This window comes from Pelophylax lessonae, assembly GCF_965119305.1.
Source record: "Pelophylax lessonae genome assembly, chromosome: 1".
NCBI classification, from domain to species: Eukaryota; Metazoa; Chordata; class Amphibia; order Anura; family Ranidae; genus Pelophylax; species Pelophylax lessonae.
The window spans coordinates 68,268,542-68,285,389 of NC_138768.1; the positions used below are offsets into that span (position 1 = coordinate 68,268,542).

Below are 16,848 nucleotides of genomic sequence, written 5' to 3' on the forward strand. Positions count from 1 at the left end.
AAAAGGAGGACAGTGATTTCTCTACATGCTGCCCCCGCCGCCCCTCCTATTCAGGTGTACAGGGGAGCCACATTGGCCCCCTTGAGCATGGGGCCCGGTTGCGATTGCAACCCCTGCAACCCTTGTAGTTACGCCCCTGTCCCTTACATCAGTGGTCAGTGAGAAGAATGTCCCTTACATTGATGGCAAGTAAGAAAAACATCCCTTTCATTGGCAGTCATTGAAAAGAATGTCCCTTACATTGATGGTCAGTGAGAAGAATGTCCCTTACACTGATGGGTCAGTGGTATGAATAACCGTTATATTGGTGGTCAGTGGGACAAATGCTCCTAACATTGGTGGCCTGCAGAAGAAATGCCATCCTTACAGATGACTAAAAAAAAATAATTGGTCTCATGCCACTGACTGTGAAGTGGTGCTGGCTCTGTAATTTTAAGACACCCCTAAAAATGTTGAAGGTCAATCTGTTAATCCTCAAAAAAAACCCTAGCAACCTCTGGAGGAACTCTAGGGTTCCACAGAGCCCTGGTTGAGAATGGTTAGTATAAAAGGTAAAAACCACAAGCATACACAAGCAATAGGAATCGATAACATATCTATTTAATTACTTTTTTGTTCTTTAAAGTATAGGCTGGAATGCTCTAACAACATTGACAGCCCAATAACAAATAGCCATATCTGATGTAACATAAGTACAGATCATATGGCAGAGCCTATCAATTAGGGGAAATGTAGAATCTTGAGATTAGTAATTCTATACCACCCTTCACCACAAAAACTCTGAAAATCATGCACAAGCAAGCTTTTATCTCTTTCCTGCAGTACAAATGTCAGGTTCTGTGGCTTTTTTGCTTTCTGTGTTTCTAAATAACACCTAATAAAAAGAAACCAGGGTCCAAGGTGATTTATACCATACAAAGCTGTTCATTTGCACAATTATCCTTCATAACAGATCATCTGCAGGAAGATGGTGATATAGATACAGGCTTAAAGGACCCAAATTTTCTTTAGTAATCATGGGTTTAAAGTGTTAGTAAACCTAGGATACTCTATTCACTATATCTGGTCTCCCACAGTACACAGAAAATGGAAATGCAATTATTTTAGTAAATACAAACTGCTAAATACCTTTTTTCATCAGCAGTATATAGCAGTTTTGTGACTTCTATCAGTGTCTGATTTTCCTATGAGGCTGCAGGATCCCTGACCCTCTGTCTGGACAGTGCTGATTGGCCCTGTGCTGATCACATGCCCCCTCCCAAGAAAAAAAAAAAAACTCTCTAGCAATACACACCAAACTAAGCATGTGCAGAATACCCCCAAGGCTCTGTTTTATCAGAAGATGGATTGGGGACTGTGAAAGAAGAGGAGGACAGGTTCAAACAGCCTTTTTACAAAATGCGGAGGATTAGCCATTAGGTTCCACAATGAGTATAACAAGCATGCTTTACTGCTCATACAGACTGGTTTTACTATTTGGGTTTAGTAACACTTTAAGACTCAACTGGTTGTTTCATTCTGCTTCATTGAGTCAAACATTATAATCACTTAACAACTAATACATTGATGGAAGACATTGCATAATTTAAAGTATATATTTCATGAAAAAAAAAAAAAAAAAAATGGAGGCTACCACTACTGAGCTCTCCATCTGATAATGCCGAGGGGTATCCCGGGTAACTATAGGCTGGTCAGCCTAACATCAGTAGTCTGCAAGATTTTGGAGGGGATGTTAAGGGACCACATACAAGACTTTACTAATGAAAACGGTATTATAAGTAGTAATCAGCATGGATTCATGAAAAATCGTTCTTGCCAAACCAATCTATTAACCTTCTACGATGAAGTGAGCAGCCACCTAGATAAAGGTAAGCCTGTGGATGTGGTGTATCTGGACTCTGCAAAGGCCTTTGACACCGTTCCCCACAAACGCTTACTGTACAAAGTAAGGTACATAGGTATGGACCATAGGGTGAGTACCTGGATAGAGAACTGGCTCCAGGGGAGAGTCCAGAGGGTGGTGATTAATGGGGAGTACTCGGATTGGGCGAGTGTGGAAAGTGGGGTCCCCCAGGGTTCTGTCCTGGGACCAATCCTGTTTAATTTATTCATAAATGATCTAGAGGAGGGGATATCTAGTACAATCTCAGTATTTGCGGATGATACTAAATTAGGCATGCCAATATCTTCTATGCAGGATGTGGAAACCTTACAAGCGGACCTGAACAAAATAACGGGGTGGGCAACTACATGGCAGATGAGGTTTAATGCTGATAAATGTACAGTAATGCACCTGGGTGACAGAAACCAGAAAGCAAGCTACTCACTAGGAGGGGAACCTCTGGGTGAGTCTAGGATGGAAAAGGACCTGGGGGTACTGGTAGACAACAGGCTTGGCAGTGGCATGCAATGCCAAGCCGCTGCAAGCAAAGCCAACAGAATACTGGGATGTATAAAAAAGGGGATTCACTCCAGAAATAAAGAGATTATTCTCCCTCTCTACAAGACTCTGGTCCGGCCACATCTGGAGTATGCTGTCCAGTTCTGGGCACCGGTCCTCAGGAAGGATGTGCTGGAACTGGAGAAAGTCCAGAAAAGGGCAACAAAAATAATTAGGGGAATGGAGGACATCAGCTATGAGGAAAGACTACAAGCCCTGAACCTTTTCTCTCTGGAGAAGAGACGATTGAGGGGGGATATGATATCAATGTACAAATACTGTACTGGCGACCCTAGCATAAGGAACAAACTATTCAGAGTAAGGGAATACAATAAGAGACGTGGCCACTCACTAAAACTAGAGGAAAGGCGGTTTAACCTTAAAGTGCGTAAGGGATTCTTCACTGTAAGAGCGGTAAGGATGTGGAATTCTCTTCCACAAGCAGTCGTATCAGCAGGGAGCATTGATAGTTTCAAAAAACTATTAGATGGGCACCTTAAAGACCACAACATACAGGGGTATACAATGTAAGGTTAACAGCAAACACACACACACATCATAGGTTGAACTGGATGGACTGATGTCTTTTTTCAACCTCACTAACTATGTAACTATGCTTGTTGCTAGGTTGTCGTCTGAACTTCTTGTCCCAATACTCTCTGGGTGTTTAAGCCAGAAAAAGGATGCAGATGAAGAATTAAAACCTGTGTAGTTTTTTTACTGCTGTCTGTGCCTCCATTGGTGTAATTTCCTGCACTTCCTGTCCCCACTGGGGTTCTTTCCTCATTACAAGTGTTAATTGTTTCTGTTTATTGAACTGGAAAGGCACTTTAACTTACCTGATCCTCCGCTCTCCTGGCAGTCGGTGCTCCCGTACTCTCTGTCGATGGACATTCTCAGTGTCCCATAGCAGGGCATAGTCTCTGCATCAGTCTTGATGATGTCAAAAGACCTTAGACCCCCAGAATGCAGGGAACAACAGGCTGCCTAAACTGGTCCAACAGTGCAGAGGATCTGGTAAGTAAAAGTGCTTTTCCAAGTCCCCTAGATGAAAACAAGCATTTACAGTAGGGGTGCAGCCCTGATGTGTTGGGGGGACACTGCAGTGACATGGTGCCTCTGATCTGTAGGGGAAACTTTGATGCGATGAAGGGACTCTGCGATAATGGAGGGCCTCTGATGTGGGGGGGGGGGACTTTGATGCGATGAAGGGACTCTGCGGTAATGGAGGGCCTCTGATGTGGGGGGGGGACTTTGATGTGATGAGTGGAATATGACAAGATGGGGGGGCCTTTGACATGATGGGGGCCTCTGATGTGATGGAAGTTTCTGATGAGAAGTTAATGTCATCAAGGTGGTTGTATGCATCTTCCCAGGCTAAGGTTCCAAACTAGGAGCTGGTTCTCACAGCACACTGCACTTTCCATTGCGATTCACGTGCAGTGCAGTGCGGTGCAATTTGAGCCGATTCATCTTGAATGGAATGAATTGAGCTGGACCGCACAAAAGTATTGCATGTGCTACTTTAAAAAATGCTCTGAAGCCAGATCACATCTGTACCATGCGATCCGGTGCAGGCAGATGCACTGCGTTCGTGACCTGCATTGGAGTGTCATTCAATTAACATCAACACCCGCTGCAAAACGCAACTTCAAAGCAGAATACGCACATGGAACGCGAGTTCCCCCCACCATGTTCTGGCGTGAACGAGCATTACAGTAATAAGTAGCACTTACATTTTTTTACATTTTATACTGGGGTGCAGTGGCGGCTGGTGCTCCATCAGTCGGGGGGGCAGCAGACGGACCTGCCCCTGCCCCTCCCTCCCATATCACTCCAGCCTGCACCACCACATCTCTCCCCCAACCCGCCCATCAGTCAGTCAGTTTACTTACCTTGTTCCTCCAGAATGACCTGTGATCCTAAATAGGAGGAACACAGGCAGTCTGTGCTGATTCCTGAGAGAACAACTGTTTACAACAGCAGATCGCGGTTCTCTCTCCACAGGGAGTGATCGTGGGTGCCCGGCGGCAATTGTGGCTGCCGACCCCGTGAATCAGCTTCACCGCTGGCTAATGGGAGCGCATGTGTGCCTCCAGGATCGCTCCCGCTTATCGCCATACAGATTCGCGCAGCCAAGCCAGCCTGCTGTAGTATATCTGCGGCGGGCGGTCGGCAAGTGGTTAATATATACCAATTAGATTAATCTCCTAATTACTGCTCTTGCATAATGAACCAATAGTCACTAGCTTACTTTTTTTCCTTCTGATGGAATTTTCTAATGCTTTTGATGGACTTTGCTGGTTTATTCGTTGCTCTTTGTTACATTTTTACATTATGTACTGTTCATAAATCGATATGTTTAGCTTTATTGCTATTTGAATATTGTATCACCATCCTTGTATGTACTCAATTTGTCAATCTTTGTTATATTTGAAAAATAACAAACAAATTTGTCGAGAAAATAAAATATGGAAGCTGATAGGTTGCCATGCACAGCGGCTCCAGATTCGAAATCCCCCTCAATGTTTCATAGTTGGTAAGATTGAATAAAAACTCCAATCCATCTACTGCACCCTGTGGCTGTGTTGTAGTGCAAAACTATAATGTGACCAGACCCCTGAGGGCGCAACTTCACAGAAAACAGTAAGGATCCTTTCACACGGCTTTCCACCCGGCGGACTCAGTTTTGCTCAGTGGGGATCGATCTGCCGATCACCGATGAGCAGGCGGATGACAGCTCCGTCTCCATTTACTTTGCAGAGAATGAGCTGTCAGATCCCTGCTGTCCTCTATGGGAGATCGGATGATAACAGACGGCCTGCCCGTTTTCATCCGATCCTATCCTCCAGATGGATGGAAAATTGGGTTTCCATCTGTCTGGATTTCACGGACAGGATCGGATCGGAGAGCAGCGGGTGTCAGCGGACAATGTCATTGCTGATATCCGCTGCTCCATAGAGATGCATGGAGGATCCAATCAGGTCCACCTAAAAAACTGACAGGCAGACCTGATCAGAAGCCCATGTGAAAGGATCCTAAGTGATCCTGTTGCTGGGGAACATTACACACCAACTTTCTGTAAATAAATAGAAAGTTCTGGGGGCACACGGCTGCCAGGGCTGATTGGATTAGATGAAGTCAGATGATCTGCGCTCTATGAGTCATTGAACATAATGTAACCCAATGTAATCATTACAATGCACAGTGCAGAAGTGTAACAAATTACAAAGTACAGTAACAGATGTAGCAAATCAACATTTCAACATTGAAAGGTTCTAGAAATCCACCAAGGATGTAACAGTAGCTTATTGCAAAAAGTTGAACTATGCGGTGCCAATAGCTGACTAATCAGAACGGTCGCTCTCCAACACAGCCCTTTCCCCGGAATCCGAGTCATCGGCTTCTTCTACCTCTCTGGATTTCACAAACAAGAACTCCAGACAAACTGCTAAACACAGTGTTGAAATTGTTGTCTTCCAAAGGATTTGTTAGTCTGTTTAGCCGGTTTTGTGCCCAGCATAATGTGACTCTGCCAGGAAGATGGCCCCAATGTTTCCCACTTTTGGTTTTCTATCTTTATATGTCATCTTCCCACTCACTGGACAATAAATCAGCTGTGTGATGATGTCGATTTATTGCATTAGGGCTGTGTAAATCGCAAGACTGGCTCAATAGAATAAGACTTGGTTCACACTATTGCAATGCAATTTTGCAGCGATTTTCAATGCGATTACATAGTGCAACTTTAATGCGACTTGACTGCGTTTTTGCATATTCTTTAGGACCAAGTCACACTCTAAAGAGCACCAAAGTAGCACAGGAACCCTTTCCAAAAATCGCACCATGCTCATGAGTCACATTGATGAGAATGGGCACCCCTGAATATAATATGATTTGCCTTGTCTTGCGATTCTGCGAGACACAAATTGCATCAGAAATCGCACTAATGGACACAAATTTTAGCAGGGCCAACAATTCCCTTCTATGCCTTTAAATCGTGTATACAACTGTTTTCATGCAGTCTTATTCTTTCTGCTCCACTCACCATAATGTACAATAAAGGTAGGTCCCAGCAGTCAACTAGAGTGCCCCTCTTAGTGACTACATGAAGTATAAGGAACTAATATTTGACCACTGGATTCTTGAAGAACCCAATGGGTGATTTATTCTTCAAGCATCAGTCCAAAAGTAAGATATCCAACCCCTGACCCACTTATACGCACCTTCCCTGTCCTTCTCTGATACTCCTTCCTCCGATAGTTAAACCTTTTGCTTACCCTCCTAGTCAGATGGTATCAAAACTTACACCTGGTTAAGGAGGCCATGCTCCTCAATGGTGTTCAGGCCTGATAATTGGCAGGTCTGAGGATTGCTTCTTAGGAGGAGGTCACATGCTCCCCCATAACCAAAGGCACATGATGTTTGTGACAGAAGTCATTAGGATAATTTTAAGTGGTCCAAGGGATGGACTAGTAGAAGACTCTGAATGGGCAGAGCCACGTCCACATTAAAGCCCCACTCTAGGCAGAAAAAAAGATATGCTTGCAATGGGCTACCAAAGATTAAATGCTCGTTAGGTCTAGGGGTAGAGGAATAAGCTCCATCTAGCTCCCTAAAACTGTAGGACCAGTTATCCAAAACAACTTCTCCAAGGTAATAAGGTAAGTATGAATGTCTATTCTTCTACCCCTAGACCTAACAAGCATTTACCCTGCCATTCTCAACATTTTCACCCCAGAGGAACCCTTGAAACAATTTTCATGTTTTGTGAAACTCCTGCTAAAACCACGGAGGGGGGTCATTGCACGGGGAGCCGTCCTGGCCAGGAGAACATGCAGTGAATATTGCTAGTGGCAATAGGCACTGGCAATAATCACATGGAAAATCCGACAGGTTGGTTGTATCCAAGTTGATCGATCGAACCGGTCATAACCGTCTATGACCGGTTTTACACTGGTGACTACTTGGAAGAATCCCCCCCTTACTCACAGAAAGATCATTGGTGTTAAGCTACTGGCTCTGGCAAGTGGTGTTGGTCCTGGTATTATTCAGGCACCATCAAATGGGAGATCCATCAGCACACTCTTTAAAGAAGAACTTAACTTCCAAAAGGGGGTTGATTCTCAGAATGATATGGCCCTGGTCCTGGGATACATCACACACAGGCTGCAGGATTTGGCGCATAGAGCGGCCAGAGAGCTGGCCCAGCACAGCATCAGTAGCTTGCATCTTAAAGAGGATCAAGATGGTATGGTGGAACCTAGTGTATGTAGCCTGAACAGTGGAACGTAGCACTACAACATGTGGTTGGGGGAGGAAGGAGTTATGTCCTGCTTGAATTAAACCCTTTCCAACCTCTGGTGGAACTTTAGTGTTCCACTGAACCCTGGTTGAGAATGGCTGAGTTAACCCTAATGCCCCGTACACACGCATCGATTATCGGCCGGGAATTTTCGGCCAACGTCCGATCGGCCGATTTTTGGCTTGTTAGTATGATGCTTTCGACAACCTACTCCGACTTTTCGGCCGAATAAAATCTGGTGTGCAGACTATAAAATTTTTGTTGGCCGTCAACACAACGGCCGATTTTCCGTCAGTCAGTACAGATTTCTGCAGACAAAAATCTGATGGGCAAGACTGGGCATGCTCAGAGAAGAAAAAACACACGGAAAGTAAACCAGCACATGACATCACTTCTGATGTTGGTTTTTGTTGGCCGAGAAAATTTGTGTGCAGTCTAGGCACATTCCAACCAACAAAACACTACTCTGGACAAAAGTCGAACGATCGGTCGGCCGATAATCGTTGCGTGTGTACGGGGCATTAGAGTGTGGAGGGGCCCCACTTCAGGGTTTTTTTTAGTTTTTATACTGGTTCAACTTTAAATTGTTAACAATGCTTCACAGATCTCAGCAGAATTAAATCAAAGTGATCATATTCACGTGTGACATGTTTTACCAATGACAGAAAATTACATCGCTGCATTTTGTACTCCAGAACTTTTCAAGTTTTGCCAAATAAAGGCATTCCACCCAGGACCAGAAGACAGAATATAGACAGAAAGGACAGGTGCCATGCTAAGTAATGCTCCTTCAAAGTAATCCTTTATCTCCAGTGTATCTAAAAGTATCTCTACGCTTCGCAGCCTCCATGACACATCGACAATAACTCAACACAAGCCGTAATCAGCAAGATATGGAGCATGTCAGTATCTCTACCTGCACAGATCTGACACGCTGCTGGTACATCTGGTACAACACAGCATCACACCGCCGCTTATCAACGCTCTCTCATCAGATGAAGGAAATGAACCGCAGCACTCACCGAAAGCATGTCGTCAGCTCTCCCGTAGTCTTCAGGCACGGGTACTTTGTGGTGGTAATCTTATTCTCCGAGCAAACTTCCCTGTGAATGAAAAGCAAGAGAAATCTTATACACAATGCAGGAAAAGATATTGAGGCTTATTTAATAATTATTGCAAAAGGATTTATATGGGACATACTAAAACATTTAATGTGAAGATGGCAGTGCCTAAACCGTAATCAATTGCCCTGAAACTTTGCACAGACTGAGTTTTTAACTTTCCTAATCTATCCTAGAAGTTTCATACATTTTGGTCATCCACGAGGCAAACTAGGGACATTAAGCTTTTTTTTTTGGGGGGGGGGGGGGGGCTTAATGTGGCTTTAGGTACAAAAAAGAGCTTAGATGTTAACCAATTCCCACCAAACTTCACACAATAGAAGAGTCTATCTATGCCAACATATTCTGAAAAATTTAGCTCATTTGGTAAATCACACCAAAATTTATTCACATTAAGCTATATTTTACATTCCTAAAACATTTAATGTGAACAGCTTATTGTAAAAAGAGCTTAATGTACCAAAATGTGCCTACATCTCCGTCAATTGTCTTGAAACTTTGCACAGCCCAAGTTCAACACTTCCCAAACCTATCCTAGAAGTTTTATGGATTTTGGTCCCCCACAAGGAAAACTAGGGAGCTTTGTTTTTTTTTGGGGGGGGGAGCTTAAAGCGGAGTTCCACCCCCCCTCCAAAAATTAAAAGTCAGCAGCTACACATACTGTACACATACTGTAGCTGCTGACTTTTAATATTGGGACACTTACCTGCAGGGCTGCTGTTAGAAATCGCGGGGCCCCGTACAGACTACCTGGCAGGGCCCCCCCAAGAAAATATTAAAGATATATTTAGCTAAAATTACAGCAAAATCACTATTAGCAGACACAAATATAACATAACTCGCATAATTCCTGCAAAATCTAAAAGAAAAAACTACGTTAATAAATAAGAATGAAGATGAGATGAAAATAATATACAGACTGGGCAGTTGGAGCTCCGGATTCAGAGAGACAGAGGGAGAGAAACAAAGTTACAAATAAACTCCTGAGCAGAGATAACATTAGAGTTTGTGCTGGGAGGGGGGCCCACACAGGGAGGGGGATTAGTGAGGGACGAGTGTCTCTTTCGCAGCAGATAATAGCTGATAGCAGGGAGAGGGAAAGATCAGATTCAGGTGCTGGAGGAAGATTTCTGTATTTGTTGTCCATCACTAATCTCCCTCCCTGTGTGGGCCCCCCTGTGTGCTCGGGCCCCCTACAAGAGGGCTGGTGGTCCCCCCCTATCAGCGGCCCAGCTTACCTGTCCAACGCAGCCAATGTTTCCATCGGATGTCGGGTGCTGTCGCCACCATTGCCAGTAAGGAAACCCAGCAGTGAAGCCTTGCGGCTTCACGGCCAGGTCCCTACTGCGCATGTGCAAAGCGCGCCGCGATAAGTAATTGGCCAGGAAGCAGAAGGGGGAGGAGGGGGCCGAACCTCTGATGTACCTCGCCCCAACAAGGTCCGACGGAAGTTGGGACAGGGTACCTGTCAAAAACAGGTACCTGCTCCCCCCTGAAAGGTGCCAAATGTGGCACCGGAGGGGGGGGGGGGAGGAGACAGATAAGCGGAAGTTCCACTTTTGAGTGGAACTGTGCTTTAATGTGGCTTAACACATGCGGACGGCCATGTGCACACATACATTTTCAGAGGAGATTGGAGGTATAAGTGTTTAGGAGCAGTAAAAGAAAATGATTGCCTGTGGGTCCTGGAGCAGAGGCTGTTTGGTCTGTAAAAACGCAAAACGTTTGTATTTTTAGGCATTTTTACATTTTAGGGAGTGTTTTTATTGTTAAAAAAGCTTAAAAATGCTAATGTTCAAAAACACGGAAAGACGCTCACAAACACTCTTTTAAAAACGCGGCTAAAAACATGTTTTCAACACTGCTTTTTCCTGGCAATTTTTTAATTTTCTGTGTGCATGAGCCCTAAACAGTGACAATACCACCCCTCCTGGAACATCTCATCCCACAGTAGGGGACAACCTACATAAGAGTGACAACTCTGCTCTGAATTCAGGAACAGTGCAGCATTATTGCCACCCCATTAAAGGAGCAGCATCAACTTCAACGGCAGGATCAACAGGTACATATTTGTGAGACTTTCTTGCACAGATGGCAAAAAAATGACAGGGGTTATAACCCTCTCTTACTCTAAAAATAAAAAGAAAAGTTTTGCCTATAGTTTTACTTTATGGGGCCAGTTCACACCACATGCAGTCCAGTGCGATTTTTTATTTCTGCATCAAAAACGCATGGATAATAGGTTATATGGTTTTCAATGGCACATTCAACACCAGTGTGGTCAGTAAAGGTGCCTTCCAGTTCCGTTAAAAAAAAGAAGAACATGCTGCATTTTTTTCTGAACTGGACTGCAGCAAAATGCATAAAAAATGCACTGGAACACGGCTAAATTCATCAAAAACGCACTGGAACACTCCTAAACACACCAAAAATGCAACACAAATGCACTGGGACACACATGATCAGATCTGTGTTTCTGCATGCACGTTTTTAACTAATTTTCGGCACATTCCAGTGTGTTTTTGATGCGTTTCCAGATGCATTCCTTTTTTTTTTTTCTTCATTTCAATGTTTTTCATTGTATTGGGGTTTTTATGCATTCCAGTGCATTTTTTATGTGTTTTACCACGTTCCAGTACAGTCCAATGCAGGAAAAGTGCAGCATGTTCTACTTTTTTTTTTCTGGAACTGGAACGCACTGGAACTGACCACACTGGTGTGGACTATGCCTTTGAAAACCATATAACATATTATCCATGCGTTTTTGATGCAGAAAAGAAACTCACTGGACTGCATGTAGTGTGAACTGTCCCTAAAGGTTAAGAAAAAAGAGGAGGGGAAATGCACTTGTGCATTTGTGCGCATTTTCATGCGGCGTGCATGGGCCAGCCATACACTGGAATGAGCTGCCTTTCACACATAAATGCGCCAAAAAAGCTCCCACATAGTTTCTGGCATTGAGCCGCACGCATTTTGAAAGCGCATGTTTAGTCACAGGACAGAACACCGGTTTGGTGTGCCATTAACAACTAAAGGCAGTGCAAGCGTGACATGTTTTCCTGTGTTCCAGAAACGAGCGCAGGAACATTCCCTCCTGCGCACATTCCCATAACGTGTCGATGTGAATGAGGCCTTACACAGCGACTTCACTGCTGAGCCAAAACCCAACAAATCTCCATCACCGAGCAACTAATCGCTTTAAAAATGTCACGTTGTCATTTCATGTTAGCGATTCCATATGATCTTCTTAGTGACAAATCGCTGTAATTGCTATGACTCCAGCGAACTGCTGAGATAGAAATCATCAATATGAGCACAAATACTTCTCCAACAAAAATCTGATGTTTATAAATATTTAAACAGAAAATTCTCCGCCAATTCATCTTGGCAAGATTTGTTACCTTGTAACATTGTATTCCTTTACAATGTATTCTAAATGTATTCCTGTATCCCAATACAGCAACGGGACCCAGGGACCTGCCATAGGTTAGGAACACACAGTACAGTACAGAACACATTTCCAGGGGCTGTGATAGCACTCCTACAGTGCAGGGACCTGCCATAGGTAAGGAACACACAGTACAGATAATACAGAACAGTAGCGGAGCCAGAGGGCTAGCTGGGGTGGCAATTGCCACCCCAGACGAACAGTGGCGGAGCTAGACTTTTAAAACAGGGGTGGCAAAGGGGTGGCAAGGTATTATTTTGGGGGGTCAATATACAAAGTGTTCAATTACACTAAAAATAGGATTCCTGTGTGTGCTGCCGCGTTATGTTTTGTTTTGGAGCCGTTTGGAGCACGAAGGAGCTGCGTGTCAGCTTAACCAATGAAAAGTGTAGCAGCAACACGTCCCCCATATAGACCTCCCCCCGTACAGTAGGCCAGGCTGAGGTGAGGACCCCCATATAGATCCCCCCTTAGAGCAGGCCAGGGTGAGGTGAGGTCCCCCATATAGATCCCCCCTTACAGTCAGCAGGCCAGGCATTGAGCAAGGGCAGGTTCCCCATAAGATAGATCCCCTTTCCTTTACAAACTTCTTACTACTCAGTCAGTCACTAGGACAGTCAGACAGTACTACATTAGTAGTCTCTTACCTTCCTTTTGTAGTGACCAGCATGCCCCCCATCAATGTAGTGACCAGCGTCCCCCCCCCCCATCAATGTAATGACCAGCATGCCCCCCATCAATGTAGTGACCAGCGTACCCCCCCATCAATGTAGTGACCAGCATGTCCCCCATCAATGTAGTGACCAGCGTACCCCCCCTTCAATGTAGTGACCAGCGTACCCCCCATCAATGTAGTGACCAGCATGCCCCCCATCAATGTAGCGACCAGCATGCCGTGTCCCCTTCAATGCAGAGAGACTTACCTAAGGTAGAAGAACACAGCCTGATATCCATCCCACATGTTCAGTCTGCCCCGCAGCTAGTTCTCTCGACCAAGCGGTGAACGCGGCACAGCGAACCAATCACGTCGTGAGTAGCAGCACATCGAACCAATCAGGTGTGCAGGCACGCGTGATTGGTTAGCTGTGCAGCTGCTCACGGCACCGCTGCTCACCGCTCAGTCAGGAGAACTAGCTGCAGGCAGGCAAACGGAACATGTGGGACGGATGTCGGGCTCTGTTCTGCTACCTTCTACAACCACTGAGTATCGTACTTTCGGCGATGTGACTATCCCCCACACTCTATCGTTCAGCCCTACTTATCCCCTCTCTCTCATCCCCCCTCTCTCTCTCTCATCCCTCCCTCACCAACCCTCCCCCCCCCCGTGAGATTTCAGGGGTTCATACTGTAGTCCTTCAATTTTTGAGGGAGTTGCATCCCTTAAAAACAAAGGAGTGGGGCAAATTTACATAGGATGGGGAGGGGGGCGCTCAATTTTAGTCTTGCCTAGGGCATTACAAAATCAACATACGCCACTATTCCAGGGACTGTGATAGCACTCCTACAGTGCGGGAACCTGTCATAGGTGAGGAACACACAGTACAGACAGTACAGAACACACTTCCAGGCAGTGGCGGCCAGTGTACAGAGGGCCCAGGGGTGCCGCCCCTCCCCCCCATCCATGCGTCCGGCCCCCTAATCTGCATGCAGGGGCGCCGGACGCATGGAGTTCAATGGGTTTTTTTTTTTTTGGCATCACCTGATTAGAGCCAGAGGCTCTAATAGGGCGATGCAAAGGGTGGCCCCGGGGCGCAGAGCAGTGCATCCCGAGCCCACCCATTGTTTGACAATAGCGAATGAAAATTCGCTATTGTCACACCGATCCTCCTCCTGGCCAATCAGGAAGCGCGTCTGATACGCGCTTCCTGATTGGCCGCAAGGCAAACTTCATGCCATTGGCTGAGGAGGAGGCGGGAGCGGAGGACTCAGAGACGCGCCGCCAGGACCGAGGAGAAGCCGACGCCGAGAGACTGATCAGAAGCCGCCCGCCGCCTCTGCTGCTCCAGGTAAGTAAGGGGGCACGCACGCTGATCTCTGCATTGGGGGCATGTATGCTGGTCACTGCATTGGAGGCATGTATACTGGTCACTGCATTGGGGGCACGCATGCTGATCTCTGCATTGGGGGCATGTATACTGGTCACTGCATTGGGGGCACGCACGCTGATCTCTGCATTGGGGGCATGTATGCTGGTCACTACATTGGGGGCACGCACGCTGATCTCTGCATTGGGGGCATGTATGCTGGTCACTAAATTGGGGGCACGCACGCTGATCTCTGCATTGGGGGCATGTATGCTGGTCACTACATTGGGGGCACGCACGCTGATCTCTGCATTGTGGGCATGTATGCTGGTCACTACATTGGGGGCATGTATGCTGGTCACTGCATTGGGGGCATGTATGCTGGTAACTGCATTGGGGGCATGTATGCTGGTCCCTGCATTGGGGGCATGTATGCTGGTCACTGCATTGGGGGCATGTACGCTGGTCACTACATTGGGGGCATGTATGCTGGTCACTGCATTGGGGGCATGTACGCTGGTCACTGCATTGGGGGCATGTACGCTGGTCACTGCATTGGGGGCATGTACGCTGATCTCTGCATTGGGGGAATGGTATGCTGGTCACTGCATTGAAGGGGGCATGTATGCTGGTCACTACATTGGGGGGCATGTACGCTGATCTCTGCATTGAAGGGGGCATGTACGCTGGTCACTGTATTGAAGGGGGCATGTACGCTGGTCACTGCATTGAAAGGGGGCATGCTGGTCACTGTGCATTGAAAGGGGGCACGCTGGTCACTGTGCATTGAAAGGGGGCACACTATACCTTAATTACTGAAGGCCCCTTTCACACTTTTGCGACCTCAAAGTCTCGCAATTTTTTACAGCGTTTTTTGCCGCAAAGCAATGCCTATTACATTTTTCTGTTTGCGCCAAACCCCCCCCCCCCCCCCCCAAAAAAAATTTGAGCACCAGCCGCCACTGCTTCCAGGGACTGTGATAGCATTGCTACAGTGCGGGAACCTGTCGTAGGTAAGGAACACACAGTACAGATAATACAAAACACACTGTGATAGCACTCCTACAGTGCAGGGACCTGTCATAGGTGAGGAACACACAGTACAGACAATACAGATAATACAGAACACATTTCCAGGAGTCTGCAGCTGATGGCTATGATAGCACTCCTACAGTGCAGGGACCTGTCAAAGGTGTAGATGAGGAACACACAGCACAGGAAATATAGAACACATTTCCAAGGGCCTGCAGCTGTCTGAGGGTTGTGATGGCACTCCTACAGTGCAGGGACCTGCCATAGGTGAGGAACACACAGTACAGACAATACAGAACACACTTCCAGGGGCTGTGATAGCACTCCTACAGTGCGGGAACTTGTCATAGGTAAGGAACACACAGTACAGACAATACAGATAATACAGAACAAACTTCCAGGGGCTGTGATAGCACTCCTACAGTGCAGGGACCTGTCATAGGTGAGGAACACACAGTGCAGACAATACAGATAATACAGAACAAACTTCCAGGGGCTGTGATAGCACTTGCACAGTGCAGGGACCTCTCATAGGTGTAGATGAGGAACACAGGGTACAGATAATACAGAACACATTTCCAGGAGTCTGCAGCTGAGGGCTGTGATAGCACTCCTACAGTGCAGGAACCTGTGATAGGTGAGGAACACACAGTACAAACAATACAGAACACATTTCTAGGGGATATAATAGCACTCCTACAGTGCAGGGACCTGTCATAGGTAAGGATCACACAGTACAGATAATACAGAACACATTTCCAGGGCTCTGCAGCTGAGGGCTGTGATAGCACTCCTAGTGCAGGGACCAGATGAAGAGCACACAGTACAGAACACATTTCCAGGGCTCTGCAGCTGTCTGATCACACTTCTTTAGTGCAGGAACCTCACAGCTGTGTGTGTAGGATCTCTGATCTAGACCTATAAAGCCCTCAACCCTGTGTTATAATCAGCAGGGGAGATGATGATGAAGATGACAGGTAAATGCCCCAGGGGACCCCTCACCTGCAGCTCCTACAATGTGACCTGTCAGAGATCAGGAACTCACCTGTCACTCTCCACCTCCTCTCTGTAGGTCCAGGCCAGTCCCAGGGGCAGGAGCAGTAAGAGGCAGCCCAGACACAGGCAGATCCTCCGGGCCCCTCTCTCACACATTGGCCCCTGCACTCTTCCTGCCTGCTGGGTGAAGTCGTGCGCTGGACGCGCTATAGGGGGCGCTCGGGCAGACCTGTCCGGGTTCGGGGCAGCGCTGTAGTCGGACGATCGGTCGGTGTATCAGGCTGGAGGCGGAGCGCTCAGATCACACAGGAGAGAGAGAGAGAGCGGCTACTGCTGGGAGTCACACCGAGGATGGTCGCCTGTCTGCTGGATCTCTTCTGGGGCACACTGATTCCTCCTGATTCTTAGTCACTCTGGATCCCTTTGCATGAGATTCCTTCTGATTCACAGATCAGCTGGGCACCCCGGATTCTTTGCACTGG

The 16,848-nt window shown here is 46.5% G+C and overlaps 1 protein-coding gene across 1 annotated transcript in view; it reads right to left on the minus strand.

Moving 5' to 3' along the window:
• The window catches only part of CCBE1 (collagen and calcium binding EGF domains 1), a 572,626-nt gene extending 556,003 nt beyond the window's left edge, over positions 1 to 16,623 (minus strand). The window contains exons 1-2 of the mRNA XM_082251853.1: positions 16,416 to 16,623; positions 8,768 to 8,848 (exon numbers count right to left, since the gene is read on the minus strand). Coding sequence (XP_082107979.1) covers positions 8,768 to 8,848; positions 16,416 to 16,522 — 188 coding nt within the window. The 5' untranslated portion in view covers positions 16,523 to 16,623. The remainder of the gene's footprint in view (positions 1 to 8,767; positions 8,849 to 16,415) is intronic.
• Positions 16,624 to 16,848: the final 225 nt, after the last annotated feature.